This window comes from Schistocerca cancellata, chromosome 6 (genome assembly GCF_023864275.1).
Source record: "Schistocerca cancellata isolate TAMUIC-IGC-003103 chromosome 6, iqSchCanc2.1, whole genome shotgun sequence".
NCBI lineage: Eukaryota > Metazoa > Arthropoda > Insecta > Orthoptera > Acrididae > Schistocerca > Schistocerca cancellata.
The window spans coordinates 434,534,778-434,560,220 of NC_064631.1; the positions used below are offsets into that span (position 1 = coordinate 434,534,778).

The 25,443-nt window shown below is 42.3% G+C and overlaps 1 protein-coding gene across 5 annotated transcripts in view; it reads left to right on the forward strand.

Moving 5' to 3' along the window:
- LOC126088119 (S phase cyclin A-associated protein in the endoplasmic reticulum) overlaps positions 1 to 25,443 on the forward strand; it is a 581,441-nt gene that overhangs the window by 441,455 nt on the left and 114,543 nt on the right. For all 5 annotated transcript variants that reach the window (XM_049906219.1, XM_049906218.1, XM_049906220.1 and 2 more), the window contains one exon: positions 13,822 to 13,956. In XM_049906219.1, coding sequence (XP_049762176.1) covers positions 13,822 to 13,956 — 135 coding nt within the window. The remainder of the gene's footprint in view (positions 1 to 13,821; positions 13,957 to 25,443) is intronic.

Sequence of the window (25,443 nt, forward strand, 5' to 3'; positions counted from 1 at the left end):
GTCCCATTATGACCCTGTGACGATGATCATGTGCAGCTACACGCTAAACAACCTGCATAAGAAATGGCTAAAACTTCTTTCTTGTATGACCCACTTTTGTCATACGCCATAAGTTTATTTCCCGATGTTTCGGAGCTTGTCAGTGGTTAGCAGTTCGTTTTCACTTACAGACGCTTCCTAATTAAAATAAAAGTTGATGGCTTCACGAGGAAGCTGACGATCGGATAAGTACTCTGGAAAATATCTTTGAAATGACGTACCTTCAACAGGAACCATGCGTCAAACATCACGAGTCGGAGCATTACGATCAAAACACAAACACCAAGGTACTAGCGAGGATTTTCAACAATAGTAAAGTGTAGATTACCAAACTTAACACGGGTTTTGTCATTGAATGGTGAGCGAAAATTTAAACAAGACTACATGCGGTTCGTACGTTTATTACATCTGCAGGGATGTAGCTGAAATTATTTTGTATGCACATTCATCGTTTCTTCCAGTACTCATTGCTGATTTGGATAAACTGTTATTTGAAAAATTTACAGAATGGCCTGAATGAAGAATTTTGTTACAGTAATTATTTCCAACAAACGGGAATAACATGAATTTTTTTTCTTTTAGTCTCATCGACTTGCTGGTTCTTTACGCCTAGCCAACGCTCCAGTTTCCACGTGGGCAGTCGCGCATACCAATTGCAAGATTATGAAACAAACAAGCAAGCAGCAGCTCTCTTATATATATAGTATGTCTTTTAGATACAGGAAATTTTAATTTCTTGGGACATTTTTCCTCTTAAATGACGATACTTGAATGTTGGTACTTTTAATTGCACTTAGAGTTATCTGTTGCAAAAGTAGTATGCACTCAAAGTTGTCATTTTGCTGAGATCCTTATTCTTAAATTTTTTCTCCTGTGTGTTCTTACCTTAGAAAGCAGCCCTGTTGCCACCTACATTACAGAAATAATATGTACTCCATGTTTTTCATATGTGTGTGAGTTCTGAAGGGACTAAACTGCTAAGGTCATCGGTCCCTAGACTTACACACTACTTAAACTAACTTATGCTAAGAACAACACACACACCAATGCCCGAGGGAGGACTCGAACCTCCGGCGGGAGGGGTCAATGTTTTTGTTGTAGGTCGCATACTCCTTCTTATTTGGCAGCTACTCTGATGTGCATATCTATATATTTTAGTGAGGTGAGGTACAGCTTTGTTCACATCTATCTACGGACAGCAGCGTATGACTTACAACTGACTACAGCAGTTTTGTTATGAATTCAAATGTGTCCAAGGAAAAGGTAGACTTAGACATGTCATGTTGAATTGCACTTCTTTCTACTTTCACCAGGGTGACTATAAAATATCTTCATTGTATTGCTGTTGTGAATAATTATATCAATGCTATATAATGGACGGTTTGTACATACTTTGTAGATGGATGGTGTCTACTGAACCTGTGCACTCGAAGTTCCGGTTATCAGTGTGCATGGTACACATAGCCTGCCTCTCATCCTGCCCCTCATACATCAGTGCTTTATAATTTCTAAAATTATGTTGTGTGTAAATATTCTGTACGTATTGTAAATTGAACCGGTGTGAAGGGCACGATGGTACCGCCCTAGTACTGCACTGCAACTTCGCAGCATCAACTGAACGTTTTGTAGCGAGGCAAAAGGTGTACAGAATGCTTCGGCGGAGTGGCCTTTATTGTCGGAGACCTACTGTACGTCTCCCTCTGACAGAAGGGAACGTCTGTAGTGGAGTCATCAACATACCACCTGGACGGTCGAACAGTGGGCCAAAGTTGTTTTCACAGATGAGTCCCGATTTAGTCTAGAGAGTGATTCTCGATAGATTCGCATCTGGAGGGAACGGGGAACTCGATTTCGTGACTCAAACACCGAGGAAAGAGACCGATATCGATGAGGATCCCTAATGGTGTGGGCAGGGATTGTACTTACCACTCGAACCCCTCTTCATGAAATTGTACGGGTGAATCGGCAATGTTTAACTGCTGTCAGGCATCGTGACGCGCTCTTGGGATCTCATCTGCGGTTGTTGCGCTGTGCTATGGGCCCAGACGTCGTATTGATGGACGATAATGCTCGACCTCAAGGAGCACAGGTGGTTGATGTTTTCTTGGACACGGAAGATATTGTATGCATGGCATGGCCTGGCCTGGTCGCTCTCCCGATTTGAATACCGTAGAGCACATCTGGGACGCACTAGGGAAAGGGTTGAATCACGTCAGCATCCACCTCCAAGACAACGAGTAACTGTGTAGAAAGAACGGACGTTAGTGCGTCAACATGAGACTGATGACATCATTCACAGCATGCCCCGTCGTTGTTAGGCCTGTATTGCTGCCAGAGGGGGTCACATCCCATATGAGCACATTAACTTGTTGGAATGTGTGCGCAAATCCGTTATGTTGGAAAAAACGAAGAACATTTCTGCCTACCGTTATGCATGTTGCAGTTGTTTAGGTTCTGTATTCTTTGCATTGTTTCTACTGTACTGTCACCTGTTTCCACTGTTTTGTGGCAAAATAAACGCAGCCTTGCAAAATTTCCGTTTGTTGCGTTAATTTTGGACACCAATGTTCTTATATAGTAGAAAAAATAGAAATTCAGTTTTTTTTTTGAAAAATTTGGAGTATGATCGTACTTTAATGTGAGTAACGTTGCAAGGTCACAGGTTAATGTAAGCGCGAGATAAGCATTACAGATGTGTGATGCTGGTACATCAATAACCGATGTAAACGCCAGAAGGTTGAGTAGAAGCTCTCAGATTTGCATGTATTGTATTGTACAGGTGCTGGATGACTGTTTGTTGGACGAAGTCCCATGCCAATTGCGCTTGGTCGGTTGGATAATACTGGTCGTGGATGATGCTGGAGCTGTCCAGTGATGCCCCATATGTGCTCAATTGGAGACAGATCTAGTGATCGAGCAGGCCAAGGCAACAAGTGGACACTGTAGAGCATGTTGGGCTACAACAATGGCATTTGGGCGAACGTTATCCTGTTGGAAAGTACCGCCAGAAATGCTGTTCATGAACGGCAGCACAACAGGTCAGTCACCAGATTCACGAACAGATTTGCAGTCAGGGTGCATGGTATAACCACAAGAGTGCTCCTACTGTCGTACGAAATCGCACCCCAGACCATAACTGCAGCTGTAGATTCAGTGCGTCTAGCACGCAGACAGGCTGGTTGCAAGCCCTCAACTGGCGTCCTCCTACCCGACTCACCGCCATCAGTGGCACCTAGAAAGAACCAGCTTTCATCAGTAGATCTCCACCTTGCCCTCCAGTGAGCTCTCGCTGGACACGACTGAAGTCGCAAATGGCAGTGATGTGGGCTCAGTGGAGTGAGCGGGTCAGTGGAATGGACGCGACAGGGCGTCTGGCTTGGAGCTGTCCTTGTAGTAACCGATTTGTAACAGTTCGTTGTGTCACTATGGTGCCAACTGCTGCTCAGATTCCTGCTGCATATGCAGTACGATGCGCCAGAGCCATACGCCAAATACTATGGTCTTCTCTCTTTCGTTGGTGCCACGTGGCCGTCTGGAACACGTTTTTCTTGCAATCTCGTGACGAACGTGCCGGCAGTCATGTACAGTCGCTTCATTCCTGCTAAGTCTGTCTGCAAAATCGCAGAAGGAACATCCAGCTTCTCGAAGCGTTTCTGCACAACGTCGTTCTAACTCAGTGCGCTGTTGATAATGACGTCTTGGTCGCCTTAAAGGCATTCTTGACTAACACGAACTCACCATGCCCAACTTCAAAGTTAACTAACGCTCACGACCGCTACGTCGTGTGTTTAAAGCAAACCTGATTTGCGTCCTCTAATTGGCGCTACTAGCACGATCATATGCAGTTGGCGCGAAATTTGGATAGACATAATCTTTTAGATGTAGAAGTGCGCGTACCAACTTTTCTGTCGCACAACTCCTCCTTGGCGTTGCGATTTTTTTCCCATTAGTGCACATTGCTTCCTTGCGAAGTTTCAGCCATAAAACAGACTTGGTTTATGTTGGCAATATTGTTTGTCTTTTTTAAATTAATTTTGATGCGTACCAGACATATGACAACATCGTTTAAAAGTCGGCTATAACAGTTTATCATGAATTATGCTGTAAATCGTTATTGCAACCCAGTGTTGGGCAATTCCCGCTGGGTTTTGCCATTTTGAAGCCCCAAATTGAAATCCCATTCCGCGCCTGACTGTAAACAAGCATCGCCTAGGTTGGCTATCTATGGTCCATTGTGACAAACTCGCAGCTGTCTTTCTAGGAATTGTTTCCATACAACGATAAAATCTTAATTCTGTACTAATCGTAGCCCTGTGAGATATTTATTTGCCTGTATTGTTATTATTCCGTATTGGTCTACTTACGTTATTAACTGTCCTATGCCCACCAATTTCGATATGCAAAAAAGGACTAATAAAAAAACCTGCAGAATTCGTTTGGGAATCGATGACGGTTTTTCCGTTCCCAAAGCCGAATGCCTTGGTCCCCACGCCAGCGGTGCTTTCGTTCACTAGAGCGTACCTTATGGAAACGTAAGGGGCAATCGTAATAATTTTTTCGTCGACTTACAGGAAAATCTGCATTTTCTTACCCCGTGTATGATGATGAAAAATGCTTAATTTTTCAGTTATCTACCGGCCCAGTCAATTTTGAGACGATTGCGCATGATGATCTTTAGGGGTGGTTCTCTAAAAGTCAAAGGGCTATTGAGCTAAATTATCTTAGTCCTTCGTTTTAGGTTATATGCAAGCGACCTGTCAAATATGAGCCTTATCGGGCGGCCGTGTCTGAGGCCTTTGCCTTCTGAGATTGCTTTTGGTGTGGCGCCCTCTCAAGAGTATCATTGTGTACCGCGTCTGGCGGAGACACAGCAGAACATATCGCCTCAGTCAACAGATAATAACGGCTTGCATGTAGGAAACAACACACATGAGTAATTTAAAAGAAAGAGCTGTGCTTTTGACTTATGGAAAACAAATTATATCATTCAGAAAACTCTTGCGTAGATGAAACTTACATTAAAAAAGTTACAAAACCAAAAGCACAGAAGATTAAATTCGTGACAAACAAATATTTGTGATGCTCATTAGACAGCCTGGATTTTCCAAGTATGTTCATCGCCCGGTTCATGTTAGTTGGTTATTTTAAAGATATCGCTAGTTTTAATATTTTTACCAAATAGCAAAAGAAAGATGAATGCGTACGCAATACGTTGTGTCTCACTGCGACAGTAACTGTTTTCCTGGAGCTTGCTGGGGCTGTAAAAAAACCTCCGTTATTACATTCGTGCGAAACTACGTTTGCTGGAAGAGGCGGAAGGACAGAGTTGGTCGGCTGTGGGCGAAATTAAAACCAATAGTCGAGGCTGAGAGTGACTCTGTGCTGCACAAGTGGCAATAGCGGGCGCTGAGGTTTTTCAATATCCTGCCCTCCCGGCAAAACTACCTGCAAGCGGCCGCCTGCATTAGCGAGATTGTATTACGAATGAGCAGTTTGTTTGGCCGCCGCGCCCCACTGATATAAAGATTCCATGAATAAAATTCCGTGTCGAAACCCTGCTGCCTCCCACGCAACCCCAACCCACCTCATCCCCTCTCGGGAGCGCTCGCCGCTGACACCTCGGCAGTACTTTTCGAGTACATAGCCGGATATGACGTCGCAGCTACAAGGAGGAGATTGTATATACGCATTGGTTCGCGAAGCACAATTCACTGTAGAGAGAGAAAGACAAAGAGAAGGAAAGCGCGCGCTTTTGTGTGTGTGTGTGTGTGTGTGAGAGAGAGAGAGAGAGAGAGAGAGAGAGAGAGAGAGAGAGGGAGAGAGAGAGAGAGAGAGAAGGGGGGGGGGGAAACGGGACGTGGGATGATTCCCTTCTCGTGAGTGTACCACTATTAGCAGAACTACGTTCGCCATGCTAATGAAGGAAGATTTGTGATTATAATCCGTGTTTCCGTTCGCCGGATTGCACGATATACAGGTTGTATATCCATGGCTTTTCATCAGAAACCACAATACACATCTCTATCCTACTCCCGTGCGTTGTCACACAACTTGCAACTTCGTACCACGTTAAATATGTGGATAAAATACGTGCCATTCTTCAGTGTACGCATTTATTAAACATTTTTGCATTTCTCCGTTATTTTCGACGACGTTGGCAGTGTTTTGTCGTGAGTTACACTTTTTTCTAGATCTACAGTTAAAATGTGAATGTCTTCAATAGTGGAATAAGGTAATCGAGGAATTGAAAAATAGTTCAGCGTGTGCACAAAGCCTGAGTCACAGAAAAAAAAGGAAGGACTCTGTCGTCTTGGTGGAATATAAGATAATCTGTGGGAGATAAGGCTAGAGAATTATCTGGACGGGCAAAATTTTATACTAGAGTCGGCGGAGAATTTGAACAGTTTTCTGTGCAATATGTGAGCATTTATTGTCATGCGACTATCGCCTGTTGGACACACGGGCGTACGCCGACGACTCATCTAAAAAAGTGGAAACTACCTCACCTGGTGCCTTACACTGGTGGATAAGCTGATTATACGAAAGGAACGAAAATAAACATGAATTTTAGAATTTACCGCATAATGTAATTTAACTGTTATTTAGATATCTTTTAACCTGTATAAATCGCCGTTACTTTTACTACCGTACCACTTAAAATAACTAGACATTCCAGGTATTGTCGTATTCATTTCCCGTCTGACATTAAAGTGTACAACAACTAAACGTTCCATACGAAGAAAGGGCGTGGATTTTTCTCGTTTTATGTCATCACCACAAATTGTCCATCTTGCAGATAAAGACTTGTAATTTCGTAGTCCAGTTCCACAAAACAACAGTCTTTTATCACTTGCTATGTTGTTAGGAAAAAACTGTAGACTTTTTAGATAGTTTTGTGCGCACACTATTGGGCACTGCGCCTCACAGTAGAAATTTTAAGTTTTGATAACATCTCTTAGAGAAGGGACGTTCTTCAATCTGTATATAGAGTTTGCTGCGAAGGAAACTAAAGAATAAGTTCGAATTAATATTCAAACAAAAGATTTTTTCGTTTTGTCGATGATATTGTAATTCTGTCAGAAACGGCAAGGAGCTTAGAAGATCAAGTGGTGTGAAATGGATTGTGTGTAGTGAATGATGGACAACAATTACCAGCTAACGTAAATACTTCGATAGCAACAAATAACGTTTCGGTATTCAAACACAAATACATATTTTTCTGTGTGCAAATACTAATATAATTTTTAAGAAATTGGACCCTAGATTTATGGTCCCTAAGAATTTCGACCTCAAGCTGTGTTCTTACGTTGCGATAAGTTTCATAAAAATCGATCAACTTTTGGGCAGCGGTCGAGCTGTATACTTTAAGAATGATGCATTGCTAGTAATTGCAGCCATGCATAACTAGCTGCCACATTTATAGTGTTTATTGTGTGGAAAAGAATAACTGTTCCTTGTTTTTTGCAACTGAATTCTTATTATTGTTTTTAGTCATAAATGCTTCTCCTAATTGCCGGTCATCTTCAATACTTTTAATGCTTTCTACACTTGTGTGTCCATTGGCTATACTTCCGGACCGAAATATCTTTGATAGATTTTCAGTGAATTGCATTTCTGGTCACTGCACTTAGCCATGCTGATGTAATTGTGCTGTTCACTATTCCTGACATTGCTTGTGCGGTATGAGGAAACCACGGAAAACGTAAGCCTGGGCGGGAAGTGAAGCCTGGTTCTCCTGAATGCGAGTCCAGCGCGGTGTGTAATACGAGCAGTCTCTTATTTTACCTTAAAATAGTTCGTGGGAATATGGCGTAAAGATCTGAGAGGAGGCTCAGCCGCACGTAAATAAAAGGGCAGGTTCCAGTTCTTGTTTATTAAATAGTTGTACGATCTTTTCCGTAATACCGCTTAGGTGTTTGAATCCATATTAGGGTGAAGATCCTGGGCAGATCTTGCGTGTACAAAGAAAGGACACGCCAATAATAGCAGAGTTGCTTGTCTTCCGCGCATCTGTAAGACCTGTAACGTGTCATTCAGTTGATAGAGGCACAATATTTCGCGAAAATGCACGTATAAATATTTAAGAACTTTTATTAATGCCGAACTGTAGGAATATTTTTCAGGCTTCTTCATATTACTTTGTTAGGTTCCAAAAAGTAAGAATAAATAATAGTTCCACAGAAGCATAAGCCAGTCATAATCCTGCCACTACGTGAACTGAAGGAAAAAAAAGACTTTAATATACGGTGTGCAGAGAAACATCCTGATATTACGGAGTCAGAGAAGGGTAGTGTACGTCGAATCCAACCAAATTTTCGAAATAAAAATAGGTCCTAAATGAATTGTTGTGGAGCTACGGCCACAAAACGACAACCAATAAGCGATGAGCGCATGTAGATGTTTGCATTTGAACCGTCCTATCTCAGCCAATAGCTGTTACGCTAAAAAACGCAAATACTAATCAAATTATCTTCGATTTTAGGTGAACGGTCAAAGGTAGACGAATTTTAAATTTATAATTATGGCTTGCTACGTTAGATGCGAATTCTGCTAGTTAAATGAGTTTAGTTTGACTGTTAAATCAGTTACGCCAAAAATAATGTGATGTCTTAAATTTGTTAAGATAATATGCTGTAGTGCAGAAATAGCATGCAGTAACACAGTCGACATATCATACTGTAAGGTGCAGTGTTGTTAATAATGAACCCCGAAGGCCATATGTTTTATTCCTAGCAATGTACAGAATAACCCCCATCTCCCATGAACTATGGACCATACTGAAGTGGGGTGGCTTGCTAGCCTCAACGATACAGGTAGCCGTAATGTAGCAGAAGATTTTTGGAGAGGCTAGACTAACCTATGGTTCCTGAAAAGAGTCAGCAGCTCGTTGTCGTTGCTGAAGCAAGAATCTGAATGATTGGCTAATCTCACCTTGTAACATTAGCCAATGCGTTATGCTGTGCTGGTACTCCTAATGGCTGACAACAAGGGGAAACTACTATTGTTCGTTTTCCGAGGGTATGCAGCTCTGCTTTATGGATTATTTATGATGATGGCCTCCTGGATAGAAAGTTCCGGAGGTAAAATAATACTCCATTCCGAACTCCGGTCGGAAACTTCTCAGGAGCACGTCAAAACTAGGAGAAATAAAATTAGTATTCTGCGGGTCGGAGCGTACAGTGTTAGTCATCTTAATCGGATAGATGGGCTACATAATTCATAAAGGGAGATTTGCGGATTGAAATTAGATATAGTAGGCAGTAATGAAGTGCAGTGGCAGGAAGAACAGGACTTAGGACTTATTGGTCACGTGAGTACCTTGTTGTTGTGGTCTTCAGTCCTGAGACTGGTTTGATGCAGCTCTCCATGCTGCTCTATCCTGTGCAAGCTTCTTCATCTCCCAGTACCTACTGCAACCTACATTCTTCTGAATCTGCTTAGTGTATTCATCTCTTGGTCTCCCCCTACGATTTTTACCCTCCACACTGCCCTCCAATACTAAATTGGTGATCCCTTGGTATGTGAGTACCTTAAGCGTTATGAATAAAGACTAATATAATTACAGTGCAGGAGTGGGCCTAATAATGAATAAGAAAACAATAATACGGTAAGCTTCTGTTACCAGCATGATGAACGCTTAATCGCAGCTAAGATAAACAGACACGAAGCCAACACCTACTACTGGAATTCGGTAGTAGGAAAAGGAAGAGATGGAAAATTGGTAGGAGAATATAGACTGAGGGAAAGGAATAAAAAGGACGCCGACTCGTAGAATTTTCACACACAACATAGTTTAATCGTCATTCATTTCAGTTAACCATCATACAACAACAGTCATAATTCAACACTTGGTTGAAGTATCATAATAGTTGTGTACATGGAAGAGAGCTGTAGACACAGGAAGGTTTCAGGTTTATAATGTAATGATAAGATAGATAATGCGAGACATTTCCAGGGGGATATATGGACTCTGTCCGTAATTTATGAGCTGCAGGTTAAAACTGAAAATTACAGAAAGGTAGAAAATTGGAGAGATGGGACCTGAATAGGTAGAAAGAACCAGAGGTTGCTGAGAGTTTGAAAGGTAGCATTAGACAACAACTGACTGAAACAAGGATTACTATCACAATAGAAGACGAATAGGGGTAGTCTTGAAAGATGTAATAGTGAAGGTAACAGAGGACGAAATACGTAACGAAGGCCAGCAGAAATCCTGTGATGAACCACGAGACATTAAGTATAATCGACGAAAGTGGAAAACATAAAACTGTTGCATATGAAGCAGTCAAAAGAGAATACAGACGCTAAAAAATGAGAAACAGGAAGGGCAAAATTGCAAAGCTTATATGATTAGATGTGAAATGCAAGGTTATAGAAGGAAGCATAACAAGGTGGAAGATAGATATCTCCTACAGGGAAATTAAAGAGACCTGTGGAGAAAAGAGAAACATCTGTATGTCTATAAAGAGCTCAGATGGCAAGGCCAAGTACCAAGCTGAAAAGGGAAAACTGAAAGGTGTAGTGAATATTTTGAAGAGAAAAGACATTCAGGGTAATATTATAGAAAGGGTAGAGAAAGTAAATGAAGAACGGTAGGCAGATATGATACTGGAAAGAGAATTTGATAGAACACTGAAAGACGTAATCCGATGCGAGAACTATGGAATAGACGATATTCGCTCAGAATTAGTGAAATGCCAGACAGCAGCCATAGCACACGCTTCGACAACACACGGGGCGGTCGTAGGTTATGTTGTCAGCTGCTATTTCGGTGACACACACACATGAGCTTATCGGCTTTTGCCACTGTAGGGACCAGTACTTCCCTGGATAACATCTATAGGGGTTTTGTTGCTTGACATTGGCCAGCAAGAATATATTTTAATCAGTAAGTTGATGACTGTTCGTAATTTTTAACACAGACATGACATTAATCATGGATGATGTTTTTTTTTGTAAATTGATGACGTTTTTTTTATCAATTGAAGAGTGCTTAGAACTTTGCATAGCCACTCCAACAGTTACTCTGCGGCATTCTGTAACTACACCCCACACCCTGTGACATAGCATTTGTATACACAAGAAGATGCAAGTTAAAAGTTGTGAAATCGGTTTTGTGGGTCTATAACTGACTTGAATAAATACAGCTACGGCGGACTATTGGACTTTCATACAGTTTTATGTTTAATAATTTTAACATCTGTATTAAAAAAACTGTTTACTGTTTGAAATGTCAGTTAGTGATGTATATCTATTTTAGCTGTGGTTGCCCCAGTTTCAGAATTATCTATAATAACGGAAGGCTCTAAAATATACGCCTACCAGTTTGTAGCACAAGAGATAACGCTGAAAATACGAAATAGTACTCACACGACAAGGCGGGTGGTGTATAAAGTACAGCGCTGCTGCTGTTAACTTTTGATGCTGCAATCGCTCTGACAACTAAACATAAGCTAAACAGTGACTAGAAAGCTATCCACAATTAGGTGGCTGTTAAACTTGCCATTTCTCCTGTAGAGGGCAAAAGGTGACTCTGGTGTATAAAATATACCGCCGCTCCCACTCTAGGGTTAAAAAGAGGGCGGGAACAATTCTGAAGCGGCACTGGACTAAACGCCTAGTCGCTGATGGTGATGTAGCACTCTTAACTACGTTGTGTATAATGAGCTACAAATAACATGTATAGAAGAGATGACAGGTAAGGGCAGCCTTGGGTGTACGGCCAACCATATTTTGTAAACATCACCTGTTCTTGGTATTAGGTTATTTTTATCTTCGGTCGCTTTCTGATAGCTGGAAGTTACTTTCTACTGGAGGGAAGTCGTGGTATTCCTCGGTTGAGTAACTGTAAGATGCGGGATCCTCTGTAACACGTGGCTTGTCATCCCGAGCTTGTGCACGTACGTGAGCCTTCGCCGTCTCGGCGCGGCGGTCGCGTGTAATTGAATGTACACAGCGGCGGGCGGGCCGTGGGGCGGCTGTGTAACGCAGCCGCGTCGTTATTATGAATATCATTCTGGGAGACTTCATTAAAATTCATAGGCGGGCCGCTAGCTCGGAGCCGCGCGCGCAGCCGGCGCAAATTGGGGTGGCTGGGGGTGCGGGTCGCGCACTCGCTGACGTGAGAGCGGTGGGGGCGTAGCGGGGGCGGGGGCGCTGGCGGCGCGGCCGGCGCAAAGTGATTCCGGAGACCGGCCCGCGTGCCCCGCCCATTAATAACCATATTGGCTAAAGAAGCTTTTTAGGAGCCCGCCCCTCAACCCCTCTCGCGACAGCTGGTCGCCCGGAAAGTTCCCGGCTACTGCCCGCGCACCGAGGGACGCGGGGGATGCAACCTAAAAGGGGGAGACCGGAAAACTGGGGGATATTCGGATCCGCACGATGTTTTTTTTTCTTCCTCTCCTGTCTTTTTCTTTTTGTCGTGCGGTTGTTCCACCGTGCTCTTTCGTATAAAATGTATTTTTTGTGTCAACATTCTCGTCATTCAATATAAGAGAGCAATAGCTTGCCTTCAGATACAGTATGTTGTGTCTCATCTTAGAGCAGCACATCAGATTAACTGTATTTTTAAAGGCAACGGTCGTGTGACACACAGCTAGATCTGTTCTTTCACGATACCCAGACCCTGTGTAGACTCGGCAGTCAATGTTACCGATATGTTTTTACATTTCCGCAGTTTTGTATTGTCTCTTCGTAAACAAAACATGAGCTTAAGGCATAACAGAAGATTAAACCGTTGTACTTAAGACTTAGAGATCTTCTGTGTTTATTTTAGACTAATCGTTCAAAATGGTTCAAATGGCTCTGAGCACTATGGGACTTAACATCTGAGGTCATCAGTCCCCTATAACTTAGAACTACTTAAACCTAACTAACCTAAGGTCGTCACACACATCCATGCCCGAGGCAGGATTCGAACCTGCGACCGTAGCAATCGCGCGTTTCCGGAATTTAGCGCCTACAACCGCTCAGCCATAGTGGCCGGCAGACTGATCGTGGACGGCGGAGTTGTGTGCAGTGAGTGCACTTGGATAGCGATGTAAAGATAAACGTTACGAAGTGCAGCGAGAATGCTCGTTTGCACTATGGACAATGCCGGCAGTAGTCGGACGAGTTCTATCTCCTTTATGGCACTGTCAACCTCGTTGTCATTACCGAATGCTTTGTGAACTCCACTTTGTTGTATTTTGTGTTTTGCTCGTTTTCTAATTTTGGAATGAGGGAAGGGTTACTCTAGGTCCATTCAGGAGAAGCGGCTAATCGCGGCAACTATGTACGAGTATAATAGTACTTCTTATAACATACTTGAGATATGAGAGGAGCAACATCATCATCTGGCAGAAGTAGTTATGTAGGTATTTATTCATGGAACACACTGCTGCTCTTTGTTTCTGCACGCTAACCACTCGGGCTACACACAGCAGAAATTTAGTCCCTGTTTGATGTTGTATAGGTACATGTACCAACGCTCTCTCTGAGTCACTATAATAAAAAATCCCACGATGTGTTTATAAATATAACTCTTAATTTTAAGACGATGACTAACGCAGTTTTAAAATTCCTTAGAACGTTAAAACAGTACACCGTTGTCGCTCACCCGCCAGTGACGTACTTTTATTAAATGAGTCTGTCGATATTTTACGAAACTGCTTATTTTCAAGTCAGCATGCAAGCAATGTGATTAACTTACGGCCGTAGTAGATGAAAACGGAATTAACTGTGTTTGTGTTGGTGCTTTTCGAACCGTATTTACTATCGTCGGTGGTGTTCCGCTTGTTGCAGCTACACTGTGAGCTTGGGCGTTGTGGACCGTCTGGCAGCCTACTGCGGGGGCGTCAGGGACCCTATCGACAACGACCCCAACGGAGCCAACTTCCTACTAGCTGGTCTCGAGCTTCTGTCGACGCTTGCAGCTAGGTAAGTAAATGTATTAATCGCATGGCATTTCTGACGCGGTGTGCAACGGAGGTGGAACATAACTGTATCATAAAATGTTGTAGAAATACTTTCCATTGTAAGTATATGCTTCGTAGTCCTGTCGACACCTGAGGTTTACTTATTGTGTCCCCGGCTACGGATCGCAACATTGGAAATATTTTAATCGTTGTACTTTTCGCAGTTATTTGCAAGCGCACGTTATACCATTCCTTGATATTTAATTCATTGGTTACGATCGAGAGGAGCTGAGGTATCCAAAAAATATCACTTTTAAAACATTGTACACGACGTGCTTCAGAAAGTTAGTTTCGCTAGACTTGTTGATTATTCCTTTTTTATGTCTTTAAGTTAACCAAAAGATATGGTAAATTCTGAAGTCCTATTTCTGTCGTTAATCAATATTACGTGATCGAGAGGTTTATTTATAAGGAAATCTTTATCACAATCGCAGTTTTTTATAATATTTAGCAAAAAACCGGTTTCACCAACGTAAGTCATCTTCAGATGTTCAATAAAATCAATAATAATGGAAATTAATTAATTAGTAAATAATACAGAAAATAAACTATAATATGACACATAATTTGCAGTATTTCCCTTTCTGTGTGATGCGCTGCATTTTATTTGCCATTTTATTTTCATTCTTATATTTACTCATATTAGTATGTTATCGAATATGGATATAAATTAATGAATTTATAATACGTACAGGAGGTGAACAGAAATAATGGAAACGCCAGAAGTACAACACATTACCATGGTTAATGAGATGTAGGAAAAACATGTACAAGGGTTGAACAAAAACAAGGAAACACGGCGAGAAGTGCATGCTTGAATCTACTCTGAGGTGATAAAAGTCGTGGTATAGCGATATGCACATATAAATATGGCCGCAGGATCGCGTGCACAAGGTATAAGAGGGCAGTACATTGTCGGAGCTGTCGTTTGTACTCAAGAGATTGACGCGAAAATGTTTCCGACGTGATTATGGCCGCACGGCGGGAATTCACAGACGTTGAACGCGGAAAGGTAGTTGGAGCTAGACGCCTGGGAATTTCATTTCGGAAACTGGTGGGGAATTCGTTATTCCGAGATCCACAGAGCCAAGAGTGCGCCGAGAATACCAAATTTCAGGCATTATCTCTCACCACGGACAGGGCAGTGGCGGATGCCTTCACTTAACGGAAGAGAGCAGTGGCGTTTGCGTAGAGCTGTCAGAGATAACGGAGAAGCAACACTGCGTGAAACAACCGCAGAGATCAATGTGGGAATACGACGAAAGTATCCGTTAGGACAATGTGATGAAATTTGGCAGCAGCAGAGGACCGACGCGAGTACCTTTGTTAACAACTCGACATCTCTTGCGGCGCCTCTCATTGGCTCGTGACCGTATCAGTAGGACCCTAGAAGACTGGAAAATCGTGTCCTCGTCATATGAGTCCCAATTTCAGTTGATAAGGGCTGATAGTAGGGTTCGAGTGTGGCACAGATCCCACGAAACCGTTGACCCAAGTTGTCAACAAGCTTTGGTGGTGGCACCATTATGGTATGGGCTGTGTTTATAGGGAATGGACTGGGTCCTCTGGTCCAACTGAACCGGTCATTGACAAGAATTGGTTATGCTCGATTATTTTTAGACCATTTTCAGCTATTCATGGAGTTCATGTTCCTAAACACCGATGGAGTTTGTACGAATGAAAATGGACCATGTCACTAGGCCATAATCGTTCGCGATTGGTTTGAAGAACATTCTGGACAGTTCGAACGAATGATTTCGCCATCCAGATCGCCTGACAGGAATCCCATCGAACATTCATGAGACGTAATCGAGAGGTCAGACTGTGCACAGAATCCTGCACCGCCGACACTTTCGCAGTTATGAACAGCTATAGAGGCAGCATGGCTCAGCATTTCTACAAGGGCTTCCAACGACTTGTTGAGTCAATATCACGTCGAGTTGCTGCAGTACGCCGGGTAAAAATTGGTGCGACATGATATTAAGAGGTATCGTAGGACTTCTGTCACCTCAGTGTAAATGCTGATGCTAACCGTGCTTGCAAGTTGCGCTGTTGAATTTGACCACAACGACCCTTATGCAGTATCGTCATTACATTGCAAGTGTCAGTCGTGGTCGAACAGTGTTCTTTGTAGTCACGGTTGCCATATGTCGGAGCTAAATGAACCCGAAAGTGGGCAAAATGTTGCTGCTCGTATGGTGGATGCTTTTATAACCAAGACAGCCGAAGTGTTCGGTGTGTCAAGAGGCCCCGTATCCAAGATTTATACCGCATACAGGTAAAGTGGAAAAACAACATCTGCAAAGTCGCATCGCATTCGGCAATGACAGACGCTCATTGAACGGGATGGTGACGAAAAATAATAGGACGACTGCTCCAAAAGTCACTGTAGAGCTGAATCGTAATCGCGAACCCTGTCAGGATAAAAACTACGTGAAGGGAGCTCCATAAGCAGGGAATTGCAGGGGGAGCTGGAATTCCAAAACGCTCCTCAGTCTGCAAATGTCTGTAACAGGAAGACATGGTACTAAAGCTGTAAAACCTGGACTATGGAGCAATGGAAGAATGTCATTTGGTCGGGTGTGTCATGTTTAACCCGGTTTCCATCTTCTGGCGGAGTTTACGTGCCAAGAGTGAAACATGGCGGGGGTTCGGTGGCAATTTGGGCAGCCATATTGTGGTATTCCACAGGCCTCATGGTTACTCCTGAAGGTTGCATTACTTCCAAGGGTTATGTAAATGTTTTGGCTGATCAGGTCCACCCGGTGATGCAATGTTCACTACCCAATCAATGGTGATAATGTGTTCGAGTCGGCAGGACGCCTGTTCACACAGGTCGCATCGTGCAGGACTGCTTTTGTGAGCACGAGGATAAATTGTTGCATCTCTACTGGTAACCATAATTATTACCAGATCTCACTATTATTGAGCATTTGTGGTCTGCTTTGAAGGGTGCGTTATTACCAAGCACCCCCATCATTGTTACCTGAACCTTCCACTATTTTGCAGGTAGAGTGGTATATGATTCCCCTGAAAACCATACAGGATCTGAATTTATACATTCCGAGACGACTGGAAGTTGTTTTTAGTCCAACTGCTTCGGTGCACCGTATTAGGCATGATAATGTGTTGTGTTTTTGGGGTTTCCATATTTTTTTTCCAACCCATGTAGTTTTATCATATCCCTTTTGCGCCATCCCCGGAGATGAACCAGTCGCTCAAAAGAGGAGGGACCGTTCAAGAGGTAGAGCGAATAAAGCTAACAATCGCCAACTCAAACACTGAACTTGTTAATTTTGAAATGTTGTGGTGAAGGCGTAATCCAAAGCTAGCCGTGACTGAAATTTGTGAAGCGAAATAAAAGATGGAAAAAAGAAAATCACGTAAATGTTGCATGGTAAGTAATCCCTTTAAGCGAATAATGTGGAACGAATCATCTTAGACGCTCTATGTACATGATTAGTGTTAACATTAATGAACACAATATTTTGTCACATTCATGCAAATCTTCTACAGGCCGCCAGTTTACAAGTAAAGATTCCTCTATGGAATAGAAGGATTCATCCACAAGATATTAATTTTGGTTAGACTTAAAACTTGATTTACCTATGTATAAAGCATTTTGTTATTGAAAAAATGATGCAAAATTTTTGTTACTGCATATTGAACTCAGTTCTGAGGCAGTGCAGCTTTAATTATGTGTGATGAATGTCAGTTTCCTTTTAGTGTTTTAGATATGGACCCCATTACTTTTCTCAAATTGCGATGGGTTCTTTATGATGAAACTTAATAGCGTAAGCTCTTGAAGAGATACCTACAAGATGATTGCATTAAACACGTTTTATTGTTCTTATTACTCTGTTTTTAGCAATCATTATTTCCTTTCTAACGGATACACACTTCATATTGTCCGCCGCTCGTGGTCTCGCGGTAGCGTTCTCGCTTCCCGAGCACGGGGTCCCGGGTTCGATTCCCGGCGGGGTCAGGGATTTTAACCTGCCTCGAGATGACTGGGTGTTTGTGTTGTCCTCATCATTTCATCATCATCCAGGAAAGTGGCGAAATTGGACTGAGCAAAGATTGGGTCATTGTACGGGCGCTGATAACCACGCAGTTGAGCGCCCCACAAACCGAACATCATCATCATCACACTTCATATTGTTCTTATTACTCAGTTTTCAGAAAATTATTCCATAAGACATTATTGAGTGGAGGTATGCAAAATATGTGAGGTGACTCAGTAGTATGCTTCTGCCATTCCAAGTTTTAAGCTATATGTACATCCAACACGGTGGAACATTTTACCCTTCTTACTGATTTCTGTCCGTGTGCTACGTCAGTTATTGCTAAGACTCTGTTGCGCAGAACTGAGTATAGTGTCCAAAATGAGATTTTGACTCTGCAGCGGAGTGTGCGCTGATATGAAACTTCCTGGCAGATTAAAACTGTGTGCCGGACCGCGACTGGAACTCGGGACCTTTGCCTTTCGCGGGCAAGAGCACTTTCCCGCGAAAGGCAAATGTCCCGAGTTCGAGTCTCGGTCCGGCACACAGTTTTAATCTGCCAGGAAGTTTCATGAGTAGAGTGTGTTTTACAAAGTTTGGGGAGAGTTCATTTTCAGAAAACCACTTAGTAATTTTATGAAAAACGCCATTCTGTTTCTTTCTCTCCCGTGGGATTTGTTATAAGAATGTTATCGTCTGCAAAATCCCAATGCTGCTTGACGACTTTTAAACGGACTGTCATTCACGCAAGTGAAGTAGGAATGGACCCAAAATTGAAACCTGTCAGACTCAATTCGTTATTACTCCCCAGTCATTTAAATTGTCTCCCCCTCCAACATTGTTTGAATTATTCAGCACAACTTTTTTGTCTGTGCTTGTTTAGTTTGGTTCAGACACGTTGTTTGTAAAGCCACGGATTTCATAGCTATGACGATACGAAACTTCTATTGTCATGACTACTTGACTGCTGGCCGGCTGATGTGAAATTACTGTTTAGTCACTGGGTTGACTGGCTTCATGGGTCCGCTTTTCGCCGACACTGATGCGCGATTAATTGACTTTCGTGTTGTATACGGCTATATGCACAATCTTAAATGCCTCCGCAGTGTGGAGTTGTGGAAAGAACATCCCGCCGAGGTTGCAGCAGTCACCCCTCTTGAGTGTCTGACAGCCAAACCATAGATTACAATGCTGTTCAGAGAGCGGGCCTGCATTGTTCACGAAGTAACGCGCGATCTCCGCCGGTTGCAGTGTGGACGGACTGTCCCTTTCGCCGCCCCCTCGAGTCGCCCCCTGCATGCGCCACCCCCGGCTTTCTCCCGAAATGTATAATCCCAGATAGTGGCGCATGCTGCGCGGGCTAATGGTAGGGGAGGCACGCGGGAGGCGACGGCCCGCCCTGGCGCCGCGCACCGATAACACGGCGTGCGGTCGTTCTCAGCCGGTGTGTGTCAGTGCTTACAGAGCCCATCGAGAATTTTCCTCTTTCTTCTGCCGGTACTTGTGCGGTGGAGAAGTCCAATAATGCCGTCATCAACGCCAAGTTTGGTTTCAACTCCTCTGTGCTGCACTAGGAATGGCCCTGTTAGTGATTCTTCGGCTTTCGAACTGACTTGCACGGCCAGTTATAGGAGAACCTACAGTTGGACATGGGCTCCGAAACACGGCGAAACCCTGCGTTTTTCACATTAAAAAACATAGCCAGAAGTGAAAGAAGTTGTAAGTAGCGACAGGAAAATTCGCCATTAACGATAACTCGAAATCGGTGGTTTCTTCGAAACAACACGTAATTTGGCTTCTTCCTTATTTCCGAGAAAAAAAGGAAATCTACGGCCACTAGTTCATTAACTGATATTGATTACATGTTGAAATTGGATCTTGACTTATTTCTCAAGGCTGAGGTTCGCTATAACAGACATAAAAATTACCATTTCCCTCGTAAACACCTGATGCTCTAGATGCGACGTGAAACGAAAATACCTTACTTCGAAGGAAGTCTATTCCGGTAACTGTTTTATTCGTTGACGTCACATTTTCCGAAACTTTCGCGCAGCAAATTGTAAAAAAAGGACGCGTTCTTAATAATCTTAAATACGGTGTAAGCATTAAACTGGATCTTTTTGTAGTGCACAAATATAAATACGACAACCAACAAGTATAGCGTGTTACCTTTGCAAGCTCGTAATTACCATGGCGCTTCCTTGGTTTGCTTCTAACAGCCAATCACACTACAGGATATGTGACGTCGATAAATGTAATGAAATTCATTGATATGTTCTTACATGCAACAGAACACTGAAAAAACATGAAATAAGACAAAAGGAAAGAACATACAACACATGGAAAATAAACTGTCAGAAGATAACACCGAAAAAGGGCATGTAATAAACATATTTTTTTATGTGCGTAGTTGTGAGTAACTAAATCCTAGGGCTGTTAGGTGATCGGACCCAAGACATTTGTATGGGTATTCTAGTACTTTACCACCGAGTACAATGAGCCTGATTACAGGCCTGTATAGCTGAAGTCAATCTGTTACACAATTGTGGAACACGTGTTAAGCTCACGCATTATTAACGGCTTGAAGAAATATTACGATTTTGATTCGCATTTTCGAATCTGTATTGACGTCAGCTGTTAGCGACAGATGAAAATTTGTGCCAGACCTGCACCCGAACCCGGATTTCTCGCTTATCGCGAGTGGTCCTCTTCGGTTATCCGACACGTTACAGGTACGACCCGAAGTTTCAATTATCGCGGAGTCCACAGCGTGAACATACACACACTGTATAGACACAGACACTTGTAACCGTAAATGATACTTCCATACCTCGACGGCCTAAAATGGTGGTATGATATTTGTCTCTCCTGTGAAGGAATCATAAAATTTGCAAGCATAAGGATTGTGTACTACTTGGTGATAATTGGAAGTTTGTGCACGTCTCCAGGACCGATCCAGATTTGGATTTTAAATTAATTAAATATTCCCTATCCCTTTCATTGTAAGGCTGAATGAAACGGTCGTTGGCATCTCTCCACGTGGATGCGCGTTGGTGATAGAAAAGTCTCCTATTTACATCAGGTGGAATGAATAGATGATACAAAGATGATCCAGTGAAGAGTGCCGCATTTATTTAGTCTTGGGTTCTTTTAGAAAGCACGAGAGTCTTCCTGATATTCTTATCAAATTCCAATGACAGATGCTTAAAAAACCGACGTTACGCATCGTGTGGAGGATTATTACTAAAATTTCGAGAGGATACGTGATCTCAGAGAGGTATACCGACAGCTGTTTTTCCCACGCCATCATACGCGAATGGACGAGAAAAAGGATGGAAATTATTTTGGCGCAAGAAGTCACTTCCACGGCACACCGTGAAGTGGCTTGCAAAATGCGGATGCAGAGAGTTATATCGTCACAGCCTAGAGTGTTAGAGCACATGGATGCCTAATTGTACTCGGAAGTCTGTCTATAGTAGTACAAGCTTGGAATTTAGTTGGAGTGTATGAACTGAATATCAAGTAAAAAGGAAAATCAGAAACCACAGTTGTGTATTTGCCACTTATTCTCTTTGACCTTTGTCGGTTCTTACAATATGATACTGACTGAACCAGTCGGCGTGTGCTCCATCTGTCGTTAGAGGTTGCTTCTGACTTTCTTTCGTATAGAAGTTCCCGGCGTAGCTCTCGAACAAAACAATAAGTATCCAAAGAAGCACAACTTCTTTTGTACTTTGCTACACGAAAATACATTTGAGATGCACAGTTAGACTGTTACTGAGTAATTTGAAGTCGGAAAAACGTAATGCCGAAACCATGTACAAATATGAAGCTGGTTCCTGTTTTTCCCCCAAATAACTCACTCCAAGTATTAACGAGCAGTTTCAACCAAAACTGATACTCCGTTGATTTAGTTACGCCTATTTTTGGGGTAGGGAAGTAGAGATACCTAATTAAAAATCTGAAACCGCTGCAGCAATTTCATCCCAACTTGGTACATGTATGAGTTACTATTTGGAAACATATACTGTTTAGATGAGACACTCCTAGCACTCTTAGAGAAGAGATGGAGTTAGTGAAGGGAAAGACGTGTAGAAAACGTGTCGGTTCTATAGTTTTTGGGGCCTTCTAAATAGTAACAGTTCTGATGAATTTTATTCTCTGAGGGTGAAGTCGCATTAAGAAGGCGTGACATCTAAATCATAACTGTATAATGCTTGCAGCAATTTAAACCAAATTTCCTACAAGTATGACATACCATCTGGTAAAAAAAGCCGGCCGGTGTGGCCGTGCGGTTCTAGGCGCTTCAGTCTGGAACCGCGTGACCGCTACGGTCGCAGATTCGAATCCTGCCTCGGGCATGGATGTGTGTGATGTCCTTAGGTTAGTTAGGTTTAAGTAACTCTAAGTTCTAGGGGACTGATGACCACAGATGTTAAGTCCCATAGTGCTCAGAGCCATTTGAACCATTTGGTAAAAAACAATATGCCGTGACAGAGCTCCCCGAAGCACTTAGGGATGGGATTGGATATATGTAACACATATTGGTTGGTATCTAGGTACAAATACTGTGGAGGAAATAAATTCCAAGCGCCGCTAGGAGGGTTGATAGGGTGGTGGGAAGGAAGTGTAATTTGCAGATAATCGAATACAACTGATATTAGTGTCGAATTCGTAGCGTCCGGATTTTCTACGTGTAACTGTGGAATGCGCGGAACAACTTTAATCCTGTAGACAGATTTCATTACTTTTCCTGCCTACTGTCAGATTGGGCTGGATAAATAACCAGGTAACGCCGGGTAGCTTGTCGGTATCGAACGCATATTGCCATGCAATACGACACCATAAGCAGCCTGTAGGTGTATTTTAAATACACGAACTGCACTTTTTTCATCGCCAGTTTCATTGGTTCAAAGTGTTTATTGACTATTAAATCGTTACAGTAATTATTATACCAATAATAAAAAAGTGTACGTTTCACTCGCTTGAACGAGTCCAACTTCGCAAGAGGCTATGTATTTCCACGGGATCAGTTCGTGAGTAGCAACTGTTATTCTTCTTTGTGTTTCACATATGAATCTCAACGTCTCGGGATTGATTATAGGATAACCGTGGCGGAGAAGAGGTGAGGTCCGTATAAGATGCCAAAGATCTTTGACAGATATTATATAAAAGCTTGGACCACGCTCCAATATTTGTAAACGGTGCCATAAAAAGTAGTGCCGTAGGAAAGTCTTTCACAAAAGACATTTCAGTTGTCTTATATTGTAATGCACACGTCATTGAGTTTTTTCTTCAGTACTTGTATATTCCGAGGTTTATTTTTGTTTCAAAAAGAAAAAAAACATTGTGTGTTAATTCATGTATTGCGAAACCTCAGTAGTTGCAGTTTTCATTATTTTTATTGAACTATTTTTCCGTTAATCCGCCATCTGAGGATCACGATACGCTCACAGACGTCCGCCGCTCGTGGTCTCGCGGTAGCGTTATCGCTTCCCGAGCACGGGGTCCCGGGTTCGATTCCCGGCGGGGTAAGGGATTTTCACCTGCCTCGAGATGACTGGGTGTTTGTGTTGTCCTCATCATTTCATCATCATCCAGGAAAGTGGCGAAATTGGACTGAGCAAAAATTGGGTAATTGTACGGGCGCTGATAACCACGCAGTTGAGCGCCCCACAAACCAAACAACATCATCATCATCATCACGCTCACAGACATTACGGTATTTGATCTCAGTTTTTCTTTTCCATTTTATCTGGATTCTCAGTGTGTAGCACGGCGTTTATAGGACCTTTAGCCACAAGTCGTTAATTTCTCGCCTCGGAAAGTGATTTAGGCCACTGCAGCTGTTATGAAGATAAATCTGTTTAGCGCGTCTTCCGGTAATACATTGATTTCTTCTTGGTTTTTTTTTTTTTACTTGTAATGGTAGTCTTGGTTTCGGTTTCAAGTATAAAATGTTGAAAATGCGTGTCGTGCAATTGGAATCATTTATTCTTGCACGTGCCCACAAAACCGAAATTTTTTCTATTTTAGAATATATTTCTTGCATGATTTTTTTTTCTGTAGAGCCTGCGCGCTGCCTCTGTAATCAGATTTCTGTGCTGTTCGTATGGCGGGACAATGTAACTTCAAATTCGGGTCGCGGTCTGTCTTAGGGGGTGACTATACATGGCCATATTACGTCCTTGTGATTCAGTGAGCGTTGACCTGCTGCTGTCTGAAACTTACGAATACATGGCTGTAGAGTCGAAATCTAAGTGGAGATTGGCGACACACAACGGGTTTAAAACAAAGTTTATTCATATGAGATGCAACTTCAGATTACCACTAATATCTGTATGGTCACTGTGTAGACGATAGGCTTCGGCAACAAGTGCTGAAGGAGGGAGCAAACCAAGCAGCTATTCATATCAGTCAGTTCACTATAATTCAGAATTATTAAGAGTTATGAATTCGCGTAAGTTCATTGGAATTCAATAGTCTTTCTTAACAATCTTCGCACTTGTAAATAATTTATAACATTAGCTCGAGCCTCATTCTAATAATAAAATGACAGAGCATTCAGCAGCTATTAAATATGAAGATTATTGATTACAGTTGCTCTTGTCGTTTAAAGTAAAGAGTCTTCCAAATACTCACGGAATATTTCTAAGTTCCAAGTACTCTATACAGAGAAAAGAAGTTCAAAAACGGTAGCTACTCGAAAATTGAAACGACCTTGATGCCCCCTGGAAATAGACACTCCCCAAACCGTTAGTGGTTCAGCGTTGTTCAACGTTCGAACTGTTCTTGCAAACGCTCATACATAGCGCCGTCTCGTTCCACACTGGATACTGCTCGGGAATAATGGAAATTTAGTGGAAACTAACTTCAAACTAAAATTGATCTTCATGCCTCGATCTTATTTCTATAACTAATATTATTGGAGATATAGTTCATTGACTGAATCGCACGTTGCGATCTTTGGAAACAAAACATAGGATACTGCTTATTTCTAATGATGAGATTACGTTTATGATATGTCTTACAGAATTTCTCCTCCTTTTGTTGTTGTTGCACACAAAATTACTCCGTTCTATACAGTTCTCCGCTATCAAGAATATTACTTCCTCCATTTAATCATGTTAATTAATTGGTCCTTATGTAATGAAATGTCTGTATCTAAGCCAATTTCTTAAGTTAGTGTCTTATCCGAAGATACATTGTTGTATCTGTCTGAGCAATTGATTGTTTTCTATAATCAGTTAAGTAATTAAATTCATCAGCACGCCTTCGTGCCTGCCAGCTAAATAAATTTGTGTACACTACTGATCATGGTGAGTTCCGGTAGCTAATGGTATGAGCTGTCGAACGACACCTCCCTAGGTCTTATATCTGTTTTGGTATTGCAGTTTCTAATTTTCATATAATTATCGTATTTATACAACTTGAACTTGCTATAA